We start from the raw sequence: 21,338 nt of genomic DNA on the forward strand, positions 1-21,338 counted from the left end.
TCTTGTTTCTTAGTCTATGCAGTCTAGAGTGCTTACTTTTGAACTGGGGAATTCATGTTCCTTGGTAAGATTCAGTGCAGATTCCTCTGAATTTTTGGCCTAAGATGCCAGACTTAGAGGAGGGCCTTTATTCTTTCAGATGTTAGGGTTTTTTTTGGAGAATTAGTTTGGTATTTTCCTTACCAGAGTTTTGCTTGTGAGATATGAATCTCCACGTTCAAGGTACTTGATAGGTTAATGCCTGAACTAAAAATTCATTAACACCAGTTTAAAGGGTTGGGTGTTTGGCAAAAAAAAAAAAAAAAGCAATGTTTGGCACACCATGGAATGGCTCTTTCACTAAACATACCTTTTCACCTCTACATTTTGTTCAAAAGAAAAATGGGTTTATAATTTTTATCCTTAATTTTGCCATTTTCAGTGGGAATTACCCTCTTTCAGGGGACACACAGGTGTAGCACAGTGCTCTCAGTGCATTGTGTTGTTGATTTCAGTGAAGGCATTTAGGGTTGCAAGAGATCATCTAAAAATTGTTAGAAAAATGGGAAGATGCTGTATATAATCCTTTCTGGAATCTACAATTGGATAAATGTGGTTTCAAACACATGAGAAGTAAGTATATGTGAACCAAATTATCTAATTTACCTTTTCAGTAAATCAAAACCAAAAACGCTGTGACATGTCACTGGACTGACTTAGCTTATGATTTCATAACTGAAATTCAGGTTCCCTCGTCTGTAAGGAATGCTTGGTTGAGAAACCTGCACTTTGTTGTTTTTTTTTTATTAATTAAAAAAATTAACTAACAACATTTAGAAATCATTCCATTCTACATATACAATCAGTAATTCTTAATATCATCACATAGTTGCATATTCATCATTTCTTAGTACATTTTCATCGATTTAGAAAAAGAAATAAAACGATAATAGAAAAAATATATAAAAAATAAAAAAAACTATACCTCAGATGCAGCTTCATTCAGTGTTTTAACATAATTACATTACAATTAGGTAGTATTGTGCTGTCCATTTGTGAGTTTTTGTATCCAGTCTTGTTGCACAGTCTGTATCACTTCAGCTCCAATTACCTATTATCTTACCCTATTTCTATCTCCTGATGGTCTCTGCTACCAATGACATATTCCAATTTTATTCTCTAATGTCGGTTCACATCAGTGGGACCATACAGTATTTGTCCTTTAGTTTTTGCCTGGTCTCACTCAGCATAATGTTCTCTAGGTCCATCCATGTTATTACATGCTTCATAAGTTTATTCTGTCTTAAAACTGCATAATATTCCATCGTACGTATATACCACAGTTTGTTTAGCCACTTGTCTGTTGATGGACATTTTGGCTATTTCCATCTCTTTGCAATTGTAAATAATACTGCAATAAACATTGGTGTGCAAATGTCCATTTGTGTTTTTGCCCTTAAGTCCTCTGAGTAGATACCTAGCAATGGTATTGCTGGGTCCTATGGCAATTCTATATTCAGCTTTTTGAGGAACCGCCAAACTGCCTTCCACAGTTGTTGCACCATTTGACATTCCCACCAACAGTGGATAAGTGTGCCTCTTTCTCCACATTCTCTCCAGCACTTGTCATTTTCTGTTTTGTTGATAATTGCCATTCTGGTGGGTGTGAAATGATATCTCATTGTGGTTTTGATTTGCATTTCTCTAATGGCCAGGGACATTGAGCATCTCTTCATGTGCCTTTTGGCCATTTGTATTTCCTCTTCTGAGAGGTGTCTGTTCAAGTCTTTTTCCCATTCTGTAATTGGATTGGCTGTCTATCTGTTGTTGAGTTGAACAATCTCTTTATAAATTCTGGATACTAGACCTTTATCTGATATGTCGTTTCCAAATATTGTCTCCCACTGTGTAGGCTGTCTTTCTACTTTCTTGATGAAGTTCTCTGATGCACAAAAGTGTTTAATTTTGAGGAGCTCCCATTTATTTCTTTCTTTCTTCAGTGTTCTTGCTTTAGGTTTAAGGTCCATAAAACCGCCTCCAATTATAAGATTCATACGATATCTCCCTACATTTTCCTCTGTTTTATGGTCTTAGACCTAATGTTTAGATCTTTGATCCATTTTGAGTTAACTTTTGTATAGGGTGTGAGATACGGGTCCTCTTTCATTCTTTTGCATATGGATATCCAGTTTTCTAGGCACCATTTATTGAAGAGACTGTTCTGTCCCAGGTGAGTTGGCTTGACTGTCTTATCAAAGATCAAATGTCCATAGATGAGAGGGTCTATATCTGAGCACTCTATTCGATTCCATTGGTCAATATATCTATCTTTATGCCTGTACCATGCTGTTTTGACCACTGTGGCTTCATAATATGCCTTAAAGTCAGGCAGCGCAAGACCTCCAGCTTCGTTTTTTTTTTTCCTCAAGATACTTTTAGCAATTCGGGGCACCCTGCCCTTCCAGATAAATTTGCTTATTGGTTTTTCTATTTCTGAAAAATAAGTTGCTGGGATTTTGATTGGTATTGCATTGAATCTGTAAATCAATTTAGGTAGAATTGACATCTTAACTATATTTAGTCTTCCAATCCATGAACATGGTATGCCCTTCCATCTATTTAGGTCTTCTGTGATTTCTTTTAACAGTTTTTTGTAGTTTTCTTTGTATGGGTCTTTTGTCTCTTTAGTTAAATTTATTCCTGAATATTTTATTCTTTTAGTTGCAATTGTAAATGGAATTCGTTTCTTGATTTCCCCCTCAGCTTGTTCGTTGCTAGTGTATAGAAACACTACCGATTTTTGAATGTTGATCTTGTAGCCTGCTACTTTGCTGTACTCATTTATTAGCTCTAGTAGTTTTGCTGTGGATTTTTCAGGGTTTTCGACGTATAGTATCATATCATCTGCAAACAGTGATAGTTTTACTTCTTCCTTTCCAATTTTGATGCCTTGTATTTCTTTTTCTTGTCTAATTGCTCTGGCTAGAACCTCCAACGCGATGTTGAATAACAGTGGTGATAATGGACATCCTTGTCTTGTTCCTGATCTTAGGGGGAAAGTTTTCAATTTTTCCCCATTGAGGATGATATTAGCTGTGGGTTTTTTCATATATTCCCTCTAGCATTTTAAGGAGGTTCCCTTGTATTCCTATCCTTTGAAGTGTTTTCAACAGGAAAGGATGTTGAGTCTTGTCAAATGCCTTCTCTGCATCAACTGAGATGATCATGTGATTTTTCTGCTTTGATTTGTTGATATGGTGTATTACATTAATTGATTTTCTTATGTTGAACCATCCTTGCAAACCTGGGATGAATCCTACTTGGTTATAATGTATAATTCTTTTAATGTGTTGTTGGATACGATTTGCTAGAATTTTGTTGAGGATTTTTGCATCTGTATTCATTAGAGAGATTGGTCTGTAGTTTTCTTTTTTTGTACTATCTTTGCCTGGTTTTGGTATGAGGGTGATGTTGGCTTCATAGAATGAATTAGGTAGCTTTCCCTCCACTTCAATTTTTTTGAAGAGTTTGAGCAGGGTTGGTACTAATTCTTTCTAGAATGTTTGGTAGAATTCACATGTGAAGCCGTCTTGTCCTGGACTTTTCTTTTTGGGAAGCTTTTGAATGACTGATTCAATTTCTTTACTTGTGATTGGTTTGTTGAGGTCATCTATTTCTTCTTGAGTCAAAGTTGGTTGTTCATGCCTTTCTAGGAACTTGTCCATTTCATCTACATTGTTGTATTTATTAGCGTAAAGTTGTTCATAGTCTCCTGTTATTACCTCCTTTATCTCTGTGAGGTCAGTGGTTATGTTTCCTCTGCACTTTGTTTTTTGATAGATGATTAAATACTCTTGAAGAAATAAGAGCAGTCTGTTAGTTTTTCAAATGGAATTACAGCAGTTTTTTCTTTTTCGGATTGAATATATACAAGTGCTTGAAAATATTTTTCTTTTAAAGATCTAAAGTTAAGTTTCAAAAGCTTTTGAATTTGGTCCCAGATACTGAATTTATTTCTGGAGCCTGTAGATGTACTTTATCATCTTGCTGCTTCTGAGTCTTGACCTCATAAGAAGAGGAAAAAGCTATATTGTTAGTCTGTAACAAAAATGATGATTCCCTAGGTCACTCAGAAGGTATAGCTTTGGGTGGTGGAGGATTAGGTAGATTTCTGCTTTAACTTTAGCTAGGATTGTTTACTTTGGGGGAGATTAATTGATTTCAACTCAGACTTAAACCACCTTTTTGTTTTCTGTATGATAAATGACACAAAGATGTAAGCCAGATTATTTTTTCACTAATTTTTATTTGAAAAATTTCAAACTTAGAGAAAAACTGAAAGAATAATACAATGGGCACTCAATCCTGTGATAGATTCACCAATTATCACCATGTTCTCTTAATGCCTCATGATATTAGGTTCAGGTTAAACATTTTTAGCAAGAAGACTGCAAAGGAAGTGATAAGTACTTCTCATTACATCACATCAGGAGTCACAAGGTCAGGCATTCCCACTTATTCGTGATGCCACATTTGATCCCTTGGTTAACAGGTGGTGGCTTCCAATCTCTTCATTTTAAAAGTACAGTTTTCCTTTTGTCATACCAATAAGTCTGAAATAATTGTGGGATTATGGGAGGAATGTAAAACAGTGCTATTTTATATGTATAGACTGATATAGTTATGTATTCTATATGTATCGCTTATACATACAAATGTATGTATTGCTTATATATACATATGTATGCTTATACATATAGATTTGTATTCTATATATATTGCTTTCTGTAAAGCAGGATTTTCTCCTATTTCTCTTCTCCTTAAAGTGTGATGGACTCATGGATTCTTATTTTTTATATTCCATTTCTGTCATTCTTTTGCTTGCTCTAAACCTAATCATTTTGATAAACAGTTTCAGGAGGAAACGATATTGGTGTTGTGAAAGTGCTGAATTCAAGTTTTAGCATTAATTAATGTTACTTCACAGTATCATATTGACTATAGTTGAGATATTTTAGTTTAAATTATCACAGAAGTTGTGAGGAAGAGCTAGGATGTGAACCCTAGGGGGAAACTACTGACCTTAGTACTGCAGATGTTTGTCAGGTCACATGAGAAAGGCTGCAGCTCCCCAGCAGTGAGGTCACCCCACAAGCTAAGCAGTTGTGTCCTTGCTCCCTTCTGCACAGAGCTGAAGAGGAGGCACTAACATAGAGTAGGAGACGGGGAACTGCATAGATGAAGCGATGCACATTTGTTTTTCTTTAAGTTTTTATTATGGAAAACTTCAAACATCTAAAAGTAGAGGAAGATAATCCCATATCCCCATCCATCATCTAGCTTTAATAGTTCACTCATGGCCGGTCATCTCATCTACATTTTTCACCCACTTTCCCACTGACAACTAAAATCAATAAAATAAATGAAAATATTTTGAGATTCCAGGCATCATATTTCATAAATATTTCCATTTATATTGCTAACATACCCACAATTCCACTAACACACCGAAATTAACAGTAATCCCTTCAAATTAAGTAGTCGGTGTTCAGATTTCTGATGGTTCAGTATCAGTTTTTTGTTGTTGGGAGTTGTTTTGTTTGAATCAGGATGCAAGTAACCCATACGTTGCGACTGATTTTTTCCCTTGTATCTCTGAAATTATAGGTTCCACCTCCATTCCTCTTTTCTTTTTCTTGTCTTGCAGTTTATATGAAGAAACTAGTTGTTTGGTCTACAGTTTCAACAGTCCAGACTTTGCTTTATGCATCTTTGTGATATAGTTTAACATGTACCTCTCGCCTCAGCATTTCCTATAAATTGAATCTGCAGGCTTGACTGTATCCATGTTCAATATTTTGGGAATGATTGCTTCCTGGTGGTATGTTCTTCCACAAAAAGACATCCAGTGCCGTACTATTTCTCTTTCCTGTGATATTGGTAGCCATTGATGCACAGTGTGTTGATCCATTCATTTATTACAGATTGTAAAATGGGGATACTAATTCTGTTAATTCTTTCTTCATCTTTTCAGCCAAAAAACTTCCTAACAAAGGAAATTCCTGCCATTCTCTTACCCAGTGATAGGATAATATAGACATGGCAGTGAAAAAAATGCTTTATTCTTTCCCTTTATTATTATTTTTTATTAGAGCAGTTGTAGGTTTATAGAAACATCATGTGGAAAGTACAGAGTTCCTGTAAACCCCCTCCCATCACAAATGGAATTTTCTCAATTATTAAATTTTTCATTAGGTGGTACCTTTGTTAAAATTCATGATCCCTTTATTTTTAACAACTTTCTAATTAAGTTGGTTTAATATCCTGTAAAGAAGACTATTTAGTTTTTGCTGTCATCTTGTCAGTATCATTATGAAGTTGCATATCAGTGTTTTCGTTCTGTTCCCCTGCTTGTTACAAAGATAAAAAAGGTCACAAACCAGATTACCATTTTAGGAACTAGCCTGGCTTAAATAACGAAATAACCTCCAGGGATTGGCTCTGGGCAAAAGCTAGGTAAGGTCAGCAACCAGATTCCATTAACCCGGATCTCCCTTGTCTTACTTTGGCCACCTGACATCCATTCTAACTTCCTAATAGTCCCTGAATTCTTTAGGGGAACCACCTCGCCCTGTGTGTTATCTTGAGGGTGGGTGTGCCTGCCTCCTTCCCACTGTGGAAATTGGGAGACACAAAGGCTTCTTCTCTGCTCCCCCAGGCTCGGCCAGTTCCCTGCTCTGGGGCAGCCGGTTGGGTGAGGAAGCCCAGACAGCAGCAGTGTGTTTTTTGTGCTGCATAATCATTGCTGTGGTTTCTGCTCCTTTATCTGCACAGCTCCTTTGGCTCCTTTCTTAGCCTGTCCCTCAGCTTTTTGTTGAAGCAGTGAGCCTTTAATATCCTGGAGTCCATTTCCCTGCGCTTTAGGTAAACAGGGTACATTTTGTGGCTTGTGATCAGGATCTCTGGATGATACAGCAGTTGGCTCCAGACAGACAGTGTTACAGGAAACAGTTCCGCAGGGAAATGTGGGAACTGGGGCCTCCTTATCTAACTGAGATAGATGGAATCTAGGTAGAAACCCAGCTGCCTTTGGCAGGCAATTGTAAAATAGCTAATTATCTTGTCTTGGTCACATGAAATCACATGCCCAGTAAATAGCAAGGTTCTGGATGACCAGAATCTTCAGAGGCCAGGATGGTAGCATGCTTACTTCTGACATCATTAGAGCTTTCAAGGCAAATGAATAGCAGGCTCAAATTCCCAGACGAAGCTACTAAAGCCTAAAGAAACTCATTTCTTACAGATATGGAACTCAGCAAGAAACAAAATCTGAGTCTACCAAATGAGGACAGCTGTTGAAGTCACTGCCCCTCCTAGGTTCAGCATGTAAAACTGGAAAATTGTTGGGGAGGCCAGTAGAATCCTGAGATTTGGGATTGAGTTAAATGGAAATATGACCAAGAAGCAATCTCTTCCCTTAAAGAAAGGGTGTTCCCCCTTCTCCCTTGAGTGAGGAGGGCAGTTTGCAGGAGAAATTCCCCTCTTGCCATAGCCCTCATTGTTTCAAGACCAGACAGAGCCCAGTGTGCTCCCTGGAGGCCCATCCAGCATTGAAAGAAGTTTAGGACTTTGCTAATCCACAAGAATGGCAGGACCATGGAAGAGAATGGATTTTGAATGTGCTTTCAGAATATCGGTATGAGTGCCCTCACAAAAGATATTCTGGATTCAATAATCAGGAAGCTGGGTATGTTTTGTTGTTTTAATTTTTTGTTCTTGTTTTGTTTTTTGCATGGGCTGGAACTGGAAATCAAACCTGGGCCGGCATGGCAGGCAAGAAGTCTGCCTGCTGAGCCACCGTGGCCCACCCTGGGTATGTTTTTAATAGTTGGCAAAACAGTATTCAACAGACACCACTAAATGCAGCTGAGGTCCAGAGACCTCAGCTTAGCAGGGAGCCAGGGTCCCAGACTTCTGTGAGCATCAGAATCACGTAGAGCTGGGCTCCACCCCTACAGTTTGTGATCTGGAAGATTTGGGATGAAGCCTGAGACTGCATTTCTAGCAGGTTTTCAGGTGGTGCTCATGCTGCTGGTACCACCATTTGGGAGCCACTGGTGAAGAGGGAAGAAATACTTTGAGACAAACATGTTGGAGAAGCTAGCCGGAAAATCTGTTTACTTGCCACCTGTCCTTCCCAAGATCGACCTCCAAAGGGCTCAAACGTATTGGTGCTGGTTTCGAAGTACTTAGCTTTATGGAGGTAAAATTTGTAGCAAAAGAATGTACACATTTAAAGTATCTAGCTGAATAGTTTGACACGTGGATATACCTGTGTAACTACTGCCACAATCAGACTGTAGGATATCTCTGTCACCTCCAGAGTTCCCTCTCATCCCCTGTAGCTAATCTCCTCACCCCCAGTCCCAGGCAGTCACTGGTGTGCTTTCTGATGCAGTAGATTAGTTTTGTTTTGTTTTTTAATTATTTTATTTTTTTAAATACCAAAAAACACCTAACAAACGCAAACATTGCTATTTTGATCATTCTGTTCTACATATATAATCAGTAATTCATAACATCATCACATAGTTGCATATTCATCATCATGATCATTTCTTGGAACATTTGCATCTATTCAGAAAAAAATAAAATGAAAACAGAAAAAAAAATTTATACATACCATACCCCTTACCCCTCCTTTTCATTGATCACTAGCATTTCAAACTAAATTAACCGTTTGTTCTCCCTATTATCTATTTTTATTCCGTATCTTCTACTCGTCTGTTGACAAGGTAGATAAAAGGAGCATCAGACACAAGGTTTTCACAATCACACAGTCACATTGTGAAAGCTATATCATTCAATCATCTTCAAGAAACATGGAGTAGATTAGTTCTGCTTGTTAAAGAATTTCACCTGAACTATGCAATCTTTTATGTCTGGCTTCTTTTGCTTAGAATAATGTTATTGAAACATATCCATATTGTTGGATATATCGGTAATTCTTTTTTAACTGATGAACAGCGTTTCATTGTGTAGATATACCACATTTTTACGGTAATTTAATTGAGGTCAGCAAACATTTATTGGGGATAAAAAGAAGAATCAAAGACTGCCCCGTCCTCAGGCCTTCCCTGACACGTGGGGAAAGCACTGGCGGGCAGCGCGTGGTGGAGGGTCCCACGGCGCCGGGAGCGGAGCCCGTGTGAGGAGGGGGACGGCCGTGGAAGTGCGGTCGGAAGGCCTGGGGGCATGGCAGCCGCGGGGTTCGGGGAGCAGGGCCGGTCCGGCGTGAGTGCAAAGCAGTGAGCAGTGAGAAAATGAGATGGGCGAGGGCCCGAGAGCAACTAGCTTGCTTGTGCGCTCATTTCCCCCGGGTCCCGGTCACCGGGGAGCCCGGCGTGGCGTGCCGGAGAGGTGCCCCTGCCCCCTGGGAAGCGCGGCTCGGGCCGCGCGGGGCCGCAGGGGGGGCCCACGGGGGGCCGGTGGGGGCTGCGGGGCCTGTGCTGTGGGAAGGAGCGGACAGCCGTGCTGCAAACCTCTGCAGTCCACCAAGGGACGGCTGTGCACTCAGATTGTAAATCTCTTTAGAAACAATTTATTTATAATCTTATTTTTCCCCCCAATCATCCCTGTGTTACATAAAGAAGTATCATTGTGTCTGCCACTGATTAAACATTTTAGGAAAAGAATTTCATATCCTTGAGCAGCTTTGGATACCCATAGCACCCTGATTGGCTCCATATAACAAAGCTTGATCCAAGCTGAGGTAAAATTCCATTATAAATATTTGAAACTTCTGATTATTTCCCTATCAGTGAGAGATTCATCATAATTTCCACTAGTTATATATACCCGTTAAAATCCCTGAGAGAGAGGCCTGTGATCCATTTTGCAGATGGCAAAGCTGAGGTTAAGAGTTCTCCTTGGACTCAGAGGCATGAGTATGTCAGAGGTTATTGCTTTTGACCTTATGGAGTTTCTTACCTCCTAAGTTTCCATTTCTCTTTTAAGTCCAAAAGTGGGAAATGTTTCGTGAGTTCTCATCCACGTGTTGTAAATCCCTCACACGACACTGACAAAGTGCTCCAAGTGCATGGTGCCGAAGGACGCAGAAGCTTGGAGCTGGGGGGTAATGAAGAGCTAATCATGGGGTTAGTTTATTGTCTTCAGAAGTCAGAGTATATGATATGTGCGTTCAGTTTGTTTGTTTTTTTAATCACAAGTCATTATCCATCGGCTGTATCCTTGCTGGAATCTTCTTGTGGAAGAAGTGCATAGCTTTCCTCAGTCCACTTGGTGAACTTAACAATGCTGTAAAGCAAATGATATTTGCAGTCAAGATTAAGGCAATACATAAGTAATCTGTATGCCATATTTTTCCTAGTTTCATAGCTTTTTTTTTTTAAAATTCATTATGGAGAATTTCAAACATACACAAAAGAAGGCAGACTAGTAGAATGAACCCTTCTATACTCATCATCCAGCTCCAACAACTGCATGACTGTTAATATATTATGTGAGTTATGCATCGAAGGATCACACATATTATTTGAGTTATGCATGGAAGGATTTTTAATCCAACTGACTCTTTATGCATAATGTTCTGAAAATACGAAGTATTGGCCTGAGTCCTTTCTCTTCCAGATCCTAAGATGCCCATGACCAACTCTGTGTCGTCCACATAGAATTGTTACATCAAAAGCTCTATCTGAAATTCATGTTCAGTAGCTTAGTCTACCAAAGCTGCCAGAATGCAATGCACCAGAGATGGGTTGGCTTTTAATGAAAGGGGATTTATTTAGTTAAAAATGTATAGTTCCTCAGAGGAAAGGCAGCTAATTTTCAACTGAGGTTCCTTCTTAGATGGGAAGGCACAGGGCACTCAATCTCTGCTGGTCTTCTTTCCAGGCCTCTGGGTTCCAACAATTTTCCCCGGGGTGATTCCTTTCTACATCTCGAAAGGCCTGGGCTGAGCTGCTTGGGCTGTGCTATATTGAGCTCTCTCATTTAAGCATCCAGCCAACTAAATCAAACATCATTTATTGCAGCAGGCATGTCTCCTACCCACTGCAGATATAATCAGCAACAGATGAGGTTCACATGCCATTGGCTCATGTCCACAGCAATAGAACTAGGCACTTTCATCTGGCCAAGTTGACACCTGAACCTAACTACCACAGTAGCTATAACAAGCTAGAAGAGAAGGACATCTGGAGATAATTAAAATAGCATGCAATTTTAATTTAAAAAATATTTAGTAATACAGGGTTGAAATCCTAGAAAATCTTCTACATTTACCTTATTATTAAAAGTAGTACCTTTATTATCTTTGATCCATTTGTACTAATTTTTCCAATTCTACATGTAATCCAGGCCCAGAACAATATTTATAGATATATGAAAAAAATTAAATTCCCCCATTAATTCTACTCCCCTTGTATGAGATTCTTACTAGTTGAGTAATTTTTCATGATATGAATGTATCATAATTTACTTAATCATCTTCCTACTGTTGGACATTTTGGCCATTAAAATTTTTTTTTGCCATAATGAACTTCATATATAAATTTTGACAACATTACTGAATCATTTCCTTAGGATAGGTTTCTAAAAGGAATCACTGAGTTAAATGCTATGAACTGTGATACATATTCTTGAAATACTTTACAAAGACGATGCTGAAAACCACAGCAGCAGCAATGCAAAGAGACTGTCCCATCATGTGCAACTAGCACAGAATATACATTTAATTTTATCAATGCTATAGGTGAACAATTTCTTTTCAGACAAGGGTATCTGATGATAAAAATAATTTTTCATCAAAATTACGGAGGAATTGTAAATTCAACTGTGCCAGGTCTTACGTAGATCTAGGTTTCAGAATTCAGTTGAGCCAGTATGTATTGAGCATCTAGGAATAAGATATGAATGCAGCTCTTTAAGGAATTCACAGTCTTGACAGAATATTTCACGTGTGTGTTCCTGGGTCATCTGTGGGCTCAAAGCCATACACCAAACTGCCTGGGGGGAAGCGGAGGAGACCTGACTACCTGTTAGCACATTTTCCCTTGATCCCAATCATTGTGTTGTGCTATCAGCCACTTGAAATGGACACAGCCCAGCAGACACAGGCTAATGAGCTCCGAGCTCAATGCTTTGGCCCCACAGTATGTGCCCAATATGTTGCTTTAGTGTTTTAGCAACTGCTTGTTGTCTTTGGTTCATTACTTTTTGGTAATTGAAAAGCAAAGGGAAAAATAAATATTTCTTTCATGCCTATGCTTCTGATCTATTATATGTACTATTCATAAATATAATTCTGCACTTTTATTTGTTTGAATATTTACAGTTAAAAAGGGAGCCATTTTAATCAAGCCAACTCTCTGGAAAGAGAACTCAGCCATCCTAATATTCAGTGCATTTCTGTCTGCTCTTATGATTTATCTGGGTCTAATTAAATCTTGTTATAGCAATCTTTCACCGCCAAGGGAAATCCTAGTTTGAACATAAACATCTCTAATATGTTCATCAATTTTTCTTATTTAAAGAGACAGTTTTTCTTAATTAAGGAGGTAATTCCTTGGCTCTCTACCTAATCCAAACTTTCTCCTATTTCTGGCCAGCCATGTCACCATCTCTTATTCACAGACGTCTGTTTGTCTAAAAGTTCTTGAGGGAAACACATTCTGAGACAAATTTTCAAAAATCTATGTAATTTTACTACCAGGGCTAGGAAATTCTCATAATCCAGCTACCCTTTTGATGAAGTGGTTAAAAACAAGTACATACCATAGACTGACGGCTGGAATTAGCAATAGACCAGCACACAGCAGAAATGTGAAGCCAGGGTACCAAGCAACAGTGGCTGAGTAAATTCCATTAAAAGTAGAAATTGCAGCGACTCCACCAAGTGTTTCTAAGAAAGCAATACAAGCAAACAAGGTACCTGTTTGCAGGAGGGGTGAAGGAAGAAAAACAAAAGGCTGAATTATAAAACAACAAAGAAAAACTTCATGGAGAAAATTGTTATACACTGAAAACCACAAACATGGGGGCACTTTTTCTTGGTTAGTTATCCATTTTGCAGATGGAGAAACTGAGGTAGAGAATTTTCCTTGGCCTCTATTTGATGGATGTTGGAAACACAAAATAGTTCAAGTTCCAGTGCCCAGGAGGGCAAAGTGTAAAAGCCCAAAGCAGCGACTCATTTGAAAACTGCTGTGTCTGTTCCCCTCTGCCACAGCCTCAACCATAGCCATGACCAACCCTGGTGTTGAAGATGCCGTCTCCCACCCACCCTGTTTGCCAGTCTGTGATCACTGCGTGAGTGAGTGGTTCCTGGCAGGCAGTGGCTCTCTGCCAGAGGCCCTGCTAAAAAGTGAAGAAATACTTTTCATTTGCTTCCCTGTTCTGGCAATAGTGGCAGCTGCCGGCAAATGGAGATGAGCTTCTTATCAGACATTATCAAAACATTTTTAAGTTTTTTCTTTATTAGAGCAGTTATAGGTTTATAGAAAAATCATGCAGAAAGTACAATTTCCATATACTAACTCTCTCCACCCCCCCACCCCCCACCCCCACAGTTTTCACTTCTGCAGTTTAAATGTGATCCTTTCCTCCTAGCTGATAAAAACACAAAAAAATAATCTTCAGGGTGGGCCACAGTGGCTCAGCAGGCAGAGTTCTCAAGCCTGCCATGCCGGAGACCTGGGTTCGGTTCCCAGTGCCTGCCCATGCAAAAAAAAAAAAACAAAAATTTTCAGTCACCAGAAGTTTTCTGTATATTTAACTCATCAAGTAAGTACTCTGTGCTCTAGTGGAGGTTTATGCCACAGCTTGATGCTAAATGATTCTTTAAAACCTATTTTCCTGCCTTACCTGCTTGCCACCGCCTGTTCCCTACTTTCCCCAGAGTAAGCAGAGCAGGGTCTGCTGCTGGCCCCGTGTGGCACAGGGCTGGCCACCGGAGGTCACTTCAAAGCTGCTAAAGCACCGCAGGATCTGCTGCTGGTGCCTCTGACTTTTCGTTTAACCTTTCAGAGCCTGTGAGTCCCAGCAAGGGGCTGCTCAAGAAGTGTGGAGGGAGCGCGGGGTCAGTCCAAACTCACAGTCTCAGAGAAATAAGTCATTCTACCAATTTTCAGTTTTGTCTGGAATTCAAGGCCACATTGAGTAAAGAATCTAAACTTCTAAACTCCCAAAGGATGAGCTGATCATCCGGGTGCCCTTTTCTTCCTTCATCAAATTTTGCATCACTACATATAAAATTTCATCACCATTTTCAGTTCTCCATTATCAACGAAAATCTTCAATTACAGGTATGACTTCCTTGGAATAAGTTCACAGTAATTTCTGTTGTCTTCAGAAAGCAGGCCAAGGAGCTTGCTCTTACTTTCCCAAGTTTACCTTTCTGTGATTGCTTGCAACACATTTTTTCTTAAAAACAACGCAAATCATTGTGATTTCTTTAACTGATGGGGAGGATAGAGCCAAGCTTGAAGATAACCTTTCATAAATGGATTATGGTTTTTCAGGTCTATATGCTAATCTTCCCCCTTGTGTTGATCTTTTAGACCGCATATTGATTTTTTATCCATTCAAACTTTTCCATTCGATTATATATATTCTCATACATTGCTTCAAATTCTTTATTGAATGAAGGACATACACTCATAAAGCATAAATCTATCTCTGCCAAACATTGTACAATCATTTGTGCACCTTCTTTTAACTAAAATGAAACGTTTGTCAAAGCCAAGCACACATCTGCTTTGTTCACTGCTTTATCCCCAGGGCCTAGCTGCCCCAGCATATGGCAGACATTTAATAAATAGTTGTTGAAGGAACAAACCAAAGCTTCATTCAAGAGTCCAGTTGTCAAATATCAAGCATGTAGACTTACTGTCTCCATGATGTATGACACTACTTTACGTCAGTTTTATTGGGAGGAAGTTCTACTTGTTCATCTACATGACGTCCTTTTAGTCCTGGATCGCTTGCTACAGCCATAACGGGAGGACAGACCATAGCACTGGTCCTTTCATGTGACCTTAATCCATTCTGTCTGGGAAATAGGTCAGGCAGTACCCCATCTGCTCTGACACAAACAACCAAACTCTTAACTACAGGGCCACTGTAGCTTGCTGCTGCACGTTTCCGAGCAGATAAACTGTTGCCAGAGATAACTAGGATTACATAACAAATACAATTTAGCTTATTTACAAAAAGAAAAATTTTTTTAATCCAATAGACCTCAAAAATCAAGTTTGTTTTGACTATGTTCCGATTTGGAGTATAAGAATGGTTGATGAGGTAAAACGGTTCATCCAGAGTGGCTTTAGCTATGAGTTTCATGGTTGGTTGAGTCCAGAGGTATCAAAATACTTACCAAAATTCCACATTCTCACCTTTCTTATCTGAGACAACAGAGAGTGAGACGCATCTGCAAATGCTTGCAGCATTTCCCCTCTCTGATTCAAGTGCAGAAGAATTTAACAAAAAATAGTTCTAAAAAATTGATGAAGGGTGGCATACATTTAGTTATGGAAATTCAACACCTCAAAAAGATTTCTTTGTGGGGTGGTGCAATAGTGGCTCAGTGGCAGAATTCTTCCCTACCATGCCAGAAGCCCAGGTTTGATTCCTGAGCCTGCCCATGCCACCCCCCCCCCAAAAAGAAAATATTTCTTTGCTTGTAGTTAAGAACAAAGTAATTTCATACTCTCCTAGAATAACGGAATCGCAATTCACAAAGTAATAGCAATTCACAGTAAGAAATGCCAAAATACAAGCAAAACATTTTAGTAGTCGCTATATTTAACAGTATGGAATGCCTTTTTAAAAGCCACTATAAAAAAACAAATAGAAACAAAAATAAAATATATATTCTGACAAGTCTATTTTAGCCCTAAATCAAAGCATGGTTATATATATATATATTTTAATAACAGCTTTTGAGATAAAATTCACATACCATAAAGCACACTCTTTTAAAGTGTACAGTTCAGTGGCTTATGTTCATGGAGTTGTGAAATCATCGCTGCCACCTAATTTAAGAACATTTTCATCACCCAGAAAGAAATCCTGTACCCATCAGCAGTCAACCCCACTACCCCCAGTCCTAGAAAACCACTTTACTTTCTGTCTCTATGGACTCAATTATTTTGGACACTTAATTTAAATGGAATCATACAATAGGTGGTCTTTTGTGTTGGCTTCTTTCCTGCAGCACAACACTTTCAAAGTCTATTCATGCCATAGCATGTATCAGAACTTCATTACTTTTTATGGCTGAATAATGTTCCATTGTATGGATAGAGCACATTTTGTTCACCCATTCTTCAGTTGATGAACATTTGGGGTGTTTCTACCTTTTGGCTATTGTGAATAATGCTGCTATGAATTTCTGTGTACAAGATTTTGGGTGGATATATGTTTTTATACCTAGAAATGGAATTACTGGGTCACATGGTAATTCTGACTTTTTGAGGAACTGCCAAATTGTTTTGCAAAGTTGCCACACTCTTTTATAGTCCGATCAACAGGGTATGAGGGTTCCAATTTCTGCACATCCTTTCCATTACCCATTATGCTCTGTCTTTTTATTTCAGCTATTCTGATGGGTTCATGACATGGTATTTCATTGTGGTTTTGGTTTGCATTGCCCTAATAACTAATGATGTTGAGTATCTTATGTGTTTATGGGCCATTTGTATATCTTCTTTGGAGACATGTCTATTCAAATTCTTTACCCCTTTTGTAATTGGGTGTTTTTAACTCTGAGTTTTAAGAGTTCTTATATATTCTGGGCACAAGGTCCTTATCAGATGTATGATTTGCAAATATTTTCTCCTGTTCTGTGGCTTATTTCATTTCTTGATGGTGTCCCTTGGAAGCACAAAAGTTTTAATCCTGAAGAAGTCCAGCTTATTCTTTTTTTCTCTTGTCCCTTGTGCTTTTCTTTTTTCTTTTTTTTTTTTTCTTGTATGCTGTATAAGGCAGGGTCACATTTCATTATTTTTCCATGTGAGTATCCCATTATTGCAGCACCATTTGTTGAATTTTGTTTGTTTGTTTGGGAAGTGCATGGGCCAGGAATTGAACGTGGGTCTCCCACGTGGCAGGCGAGAATTCTACCACTGAACTACCCTCACACTCCCTCTCTTGTGCTTTTGGTGTCATATCTAAGAACCCATTGCATAGTCTATGGAAGTAGGTAGATTTTTACATACTATAATGACCAATTTTCATATTCCTAAGTGTTTTTCAACTTCATCATCACTTCATCCTTGAAGAGCTACGTGGATACACACGCACACCTTGTGAGTAGGAAACAATCAAGAAATGCAGTTTTTTAATTTATTGAATTACACAGTCTTCCCCAGTGTTGACTAAACTGGCATAAATACAGTAGTATAACTATTCATTTTTCATGAATAATTAAATGTGAACATTTGCACCAGGCTAAAACATGAAATAAAAGAAAACTCCAGAGTCTTATAATATTCATATAATACAAACAGGGAGGAGGACAACCCCCTATTGGATCTATCTTGCTAGTAAACATCTAGTATTTATATATTTATACATCTAGCTAGGAAAACTTGTATATTCCTTCTCTGCTGGTTATTCTCTGCTTGCCTCTTGACTCTTTGAGCTTCTGTGTCCCATGTCCTGTGTCCTGTGTGCCGTGTCCTGCTGTGTGCTGGAGGCTGACCCCCACATATTACACAGTTGGACTTTCCTGCTGATCCAACTTCTGGCTGCATTTGCTCAATGGAATTTAGGAACAGAGAAGGGTTGTGTTTCTTCTCTGACCCCTCCCTGTTTGGGGCGTCCCTCTCTGGTTGAGTCCCCTAACTCTAACCAGTCCTCTCTAAGGGGCCTTCATTAAGGTCTCTTTCTTTGGACTCGCTGAATGGAATCTTGTTCTCTGCAGGGCTCTGACATTTGTAAGGGCCCAGAGGAAGAATACAACTGAAGCCTCCATATCATATTCCAAGTACTCACAAGCTATCATTCTGGCTCGCAAACTGGTAGCTACAGTATGTTCTGTCTCCCATCTTAAGAAGGCCAGGCATAACGCAGAATTCTCAGACTTTTCCAGAGTTGTGTGTAGGAACAAGACAGCCACTGGCCAAGCTGGCCCTCAGCTTTCTGTCCCCAGCCTGTAGCCCACCTCTTTCTGTTCTACCCCTTGCTCTATCCACTTGGAAAGGATATTTTACGTGTCGTGTAGACACCCCATTCTGCAAGTCCAAGCTCTGTCCAGTCCATCCTAAAAATCTGCCCCTTCACTACCGCGCTAGAAGTGAACACCCTGGAGAGAGGATAGAGGGAGCAGATCATCCAGGCACTCACTGCAAGTGAGCCGAGAGCTGCTGGGGATCTAGTGCCCAGAGTAGAGTCTAGGAGGCAGGAGAGAAGGAAGAGCTCCTCTTCTTCTCAAGGCAAGCCACAGTGAGCCCTCTAAAGCAGGAGGCCCTGGGCAGGGGCCCCCTTGCCTGGGCACAAGCCCCTTCCTAATATAACGTGGCCACCTCATTCAAAAGGAGTTCCAAGTAGAAAGAGTGGCAGAATATGCTAGAGAATCAAGCACTGATTTACACAGATGTGAGCTGGCACAGCCTGTAGATTCATTATATTTCATAAGCAAATGAAACTCACCTTGTTCAGTAGAATGAACCACTTTTGACAACATGGACCGTAGAACAGAGAGTGGAACCACAGTGAAAAGGAAAGGCAGCCTCACTGTGAGAGAAACAATTGGCCAAACAAGAAAACTGGTGGTCAGTTCAAAGGTGAAACATTTTCTCCCTGTCAAAAATTTCATTTCTACCAGCATCTAAACTCACTGCATCAAAAGACTAAATTCATTCATTGTAGAATTCTATTTAACAAATTAGAATTCTATTTAACAAATTAGAGTATAGACCAGTCAGTTCAAGTTTAATTCATTCTAGAATTCTTATTCTGTGCTAAAAACAAGAGTTTGTGTAAGTTTTAGTTCTGTATAATCTGCCAATTACGACTCATCTGCCTATTTCCATTGTTTATTATAGTAACTTTTGTTTAGTAAGTTGTGACTGTTGGTGTTTTGGTTTTGCTTTTTCAGACTTGGGATTCTTAGTGTTTTCATTCCCTTACTATACTGATGATTTTGTTGGTAAACCAGTTTATTTTTTATCATCAGGCTTTTAATTCTTTGTGGCTGAACATGAATGAAACTGCCGCAGACCTTAAATTCTGACCCCAGATAGTTAGTAGCATTTTTATCACATGACCAAATAGTAATCTGTAACATTTTCTGATCATTTAAAGGTTTTCAAAGTGTTTGCACATATATCAATTTACTTGGCCCTGACAACCCTGTGGGAGGCAGGGAGGAGAATGAGCATTTGTTGAACACTAGGAATTACCTGAGGTGCTTGATGGTTATTTCCTCTAATAGTCATTGCAACCCTCTGAATTAGCTGTTCCTGATTCAGAAACACCTGACTCCAAGTCAAGGATCAGAGTAGTTAAGTAACTTGCCCAGGATCAGCCAGCAGTATAGATGGAACTAGGCCCAATTACGTTGGTCACAGTGCCTCCTGCAAGGTGGGGCAAGGTTAACACCTGCATTGTAGAAAAGACTAGACTGGGCCTTCTCCAAGGCGCCCCCTGACTGTCCACATGGCCCCTCGAATGCATTCCCTCACTCAAGTCCTTGGCAGCAGTCCAATTTGCCAAAAAGCAGTTCATCAAAAGCCAGTTCATGAAATGACAAATTTGCTGAAAGATCCATTTGCAGAATCTTGTTTTAAAGAATTTTCTTCTGAAATATATTCAGTGAATATGAATTAATCCTTCATAACTGTTTTTGAGTGTACTTCATAGAACTGCCCCAAATACGTTTATTGAAAGTCATCTTCTTAGCAGCAGCATTTTCAGAACTGTTCAATTCGGCAAAAGCTAAATTAAAGAATTTCTCATAAGATAAATATTCTTTATAACGTGATTGTGCCATATATATGCAAATTTGGAAAATTGTGGTTATTCAGTGAATTGATCCTTTTTAAAGCAAATTGGCTTTCAGCTTATTGGCTTCCAGCAAACGAGCTTCCACCAAATTACCTTTCCGTACAGGTTAAATAGAAGGCTTTGTAAAGTTTCTCATGCAACAGGCTAAATTCATTTGACATAAACATTGAATTTGCAGCTAGCTGGAAGGCTGTATTTTTAACTCACCTAAGAGCATCATCAGGGTTGTTCTGGCAAAAGCAGTTGCAGCCATGCCAGTCATGGTGGTGAGAATCCCAATGAAGGCGATGTGAATATCATCCAGGCAGAACGAGAAAACCCAGATTCCCAGGAAACTAGTCAAAAAGGAGACACTACCCAAAGCTGACCCATAACCTATAAAAACTTCATTCCAGCAGAGTGGGGAATCCAATTCATAAAGGATAAAAATTGGAGAAACGCCAATTACCACGAAAAAATAAGTCATCATTGTAAAAAGTAACAAGCAGAGCAAAAACTGCTGCTTCCTGGAAGAGTTTTTGAACAGCATATAAGTTCTGTAAAATAGGTTTTTAAAGCTTTCCCTATATGAAACAGAAACATTCTGAGATGAAGACTCTTTCTCTGGATTGCCAAGAAAAAATAAAATATAGATCAAGTTGACTGCAATAGCCAGAGCAGTAACTAAATAGGACCACACGAAACCTAGTTCTCTGATAAAATAGCCAGAAGACAGTCCTGTTAGCCCAGTGACAAGGCCAAGTATTAAGTCAACGATGGCTATTCGAATTGTCTTCTGCTTCTCTTCTTTACATTGATCAACTATATAGGCAAAGCAGCCTCCAAAAAATGTAGTATAATTGCCACAGAGTGCACCTAGGAAGGTAGATGCAATCAAAAGCTGGAATGGTAAGGCAAAATAGGAAAGCAAACAGAGCCAAATGCTGGTTGCAAGAGCTCCAACAGAAGACAAAATCAAAGGGAATTTTCGTCCATGGTGATCACTATTAGACAAAAGAATAAACGTAGATATCAGGCCAGGGATTAACCCACTCATGTCCATTTGCAAGCTGAACAGAGATGCTTTTTTCTGAACTTCCTGCAAATAAATAGGAAGAAAGTATGTTTACAGTGATTGATACAATGCACATGAAAATAGCACAGCGTGCTCTGCTCTAAAGATGATCCGTAAGTCAAAGATGGGGAATCTATGGTGCATGGGTCGGACACAGCTTAAATCTTCATCTGGTTCTCAAAGCTGATACCAAGAGATGATGGAGTCACAGAGGCTCGGTCAGAATATTCAGGTACCAAGATGGGGCGTTAATCCTTAAAAAGAAAAATGAGTGTAC

The 21,338-nt window shown here is 39.2% G+C and overlaps 1 protein-coding gene across 4 annotated transcripts in view; it reads right to left on the minus strand.

The window, feature by feature from the left end:
* Window positions 1–9,444: 9,444 nt before the first annotated feature.
* SLC46A3 (solute carrier family 46 member 3) overlaps window positions 9,445–21,338 on the minus strand; it is a 31,433-nt gene continuing 19,539 nt past the window's right edge. For all 4 annotated transcript variants that reach the window (XM_077158940.1, XM_077158941.1, XM_077158942.1 and 1 more), the window contains 4 exons: window positions 20,215–21,085; window positions 18,652–18,735; window positions 12,775–12,931; window positions 9,445–10,296 (listed from right to left, as the gene is read on the minus strand). In XM_077158940.1, coding sequence (XP_077015055.1) covers window positions 10,212–10,296; window positions 12,775–12,931; window positions 18,652–18,735; window positions 20,215–21,085 — 1,197 coding nt within the window. In that variant the 3' untranslated portion in view covers window positions 9,445–10,211. The remainder of the gene's footprint in view (window positions 10,297–12,774; window positions 12,932–18,651; window positions 18,736–20,214; window positions 21,086–21,338) is intronic.

This window comes from Tamandua tetradactyla, chromosome 4 (assembly GCF_023851605.1).
Source record: "Tamandua tetradactyla isolate mTamTet1 chromosome 4, mTamTet1.pri, whole genome shotgun sequence".
In the NCBI taxonomy this organism is placed as follows: domain Eukaryota; kingdom Metazoa; phylum Chordata; class Mammalia; order Pilosa; family Myrmecophagidae; genus Tamandua; species Tamandua tetradactyla.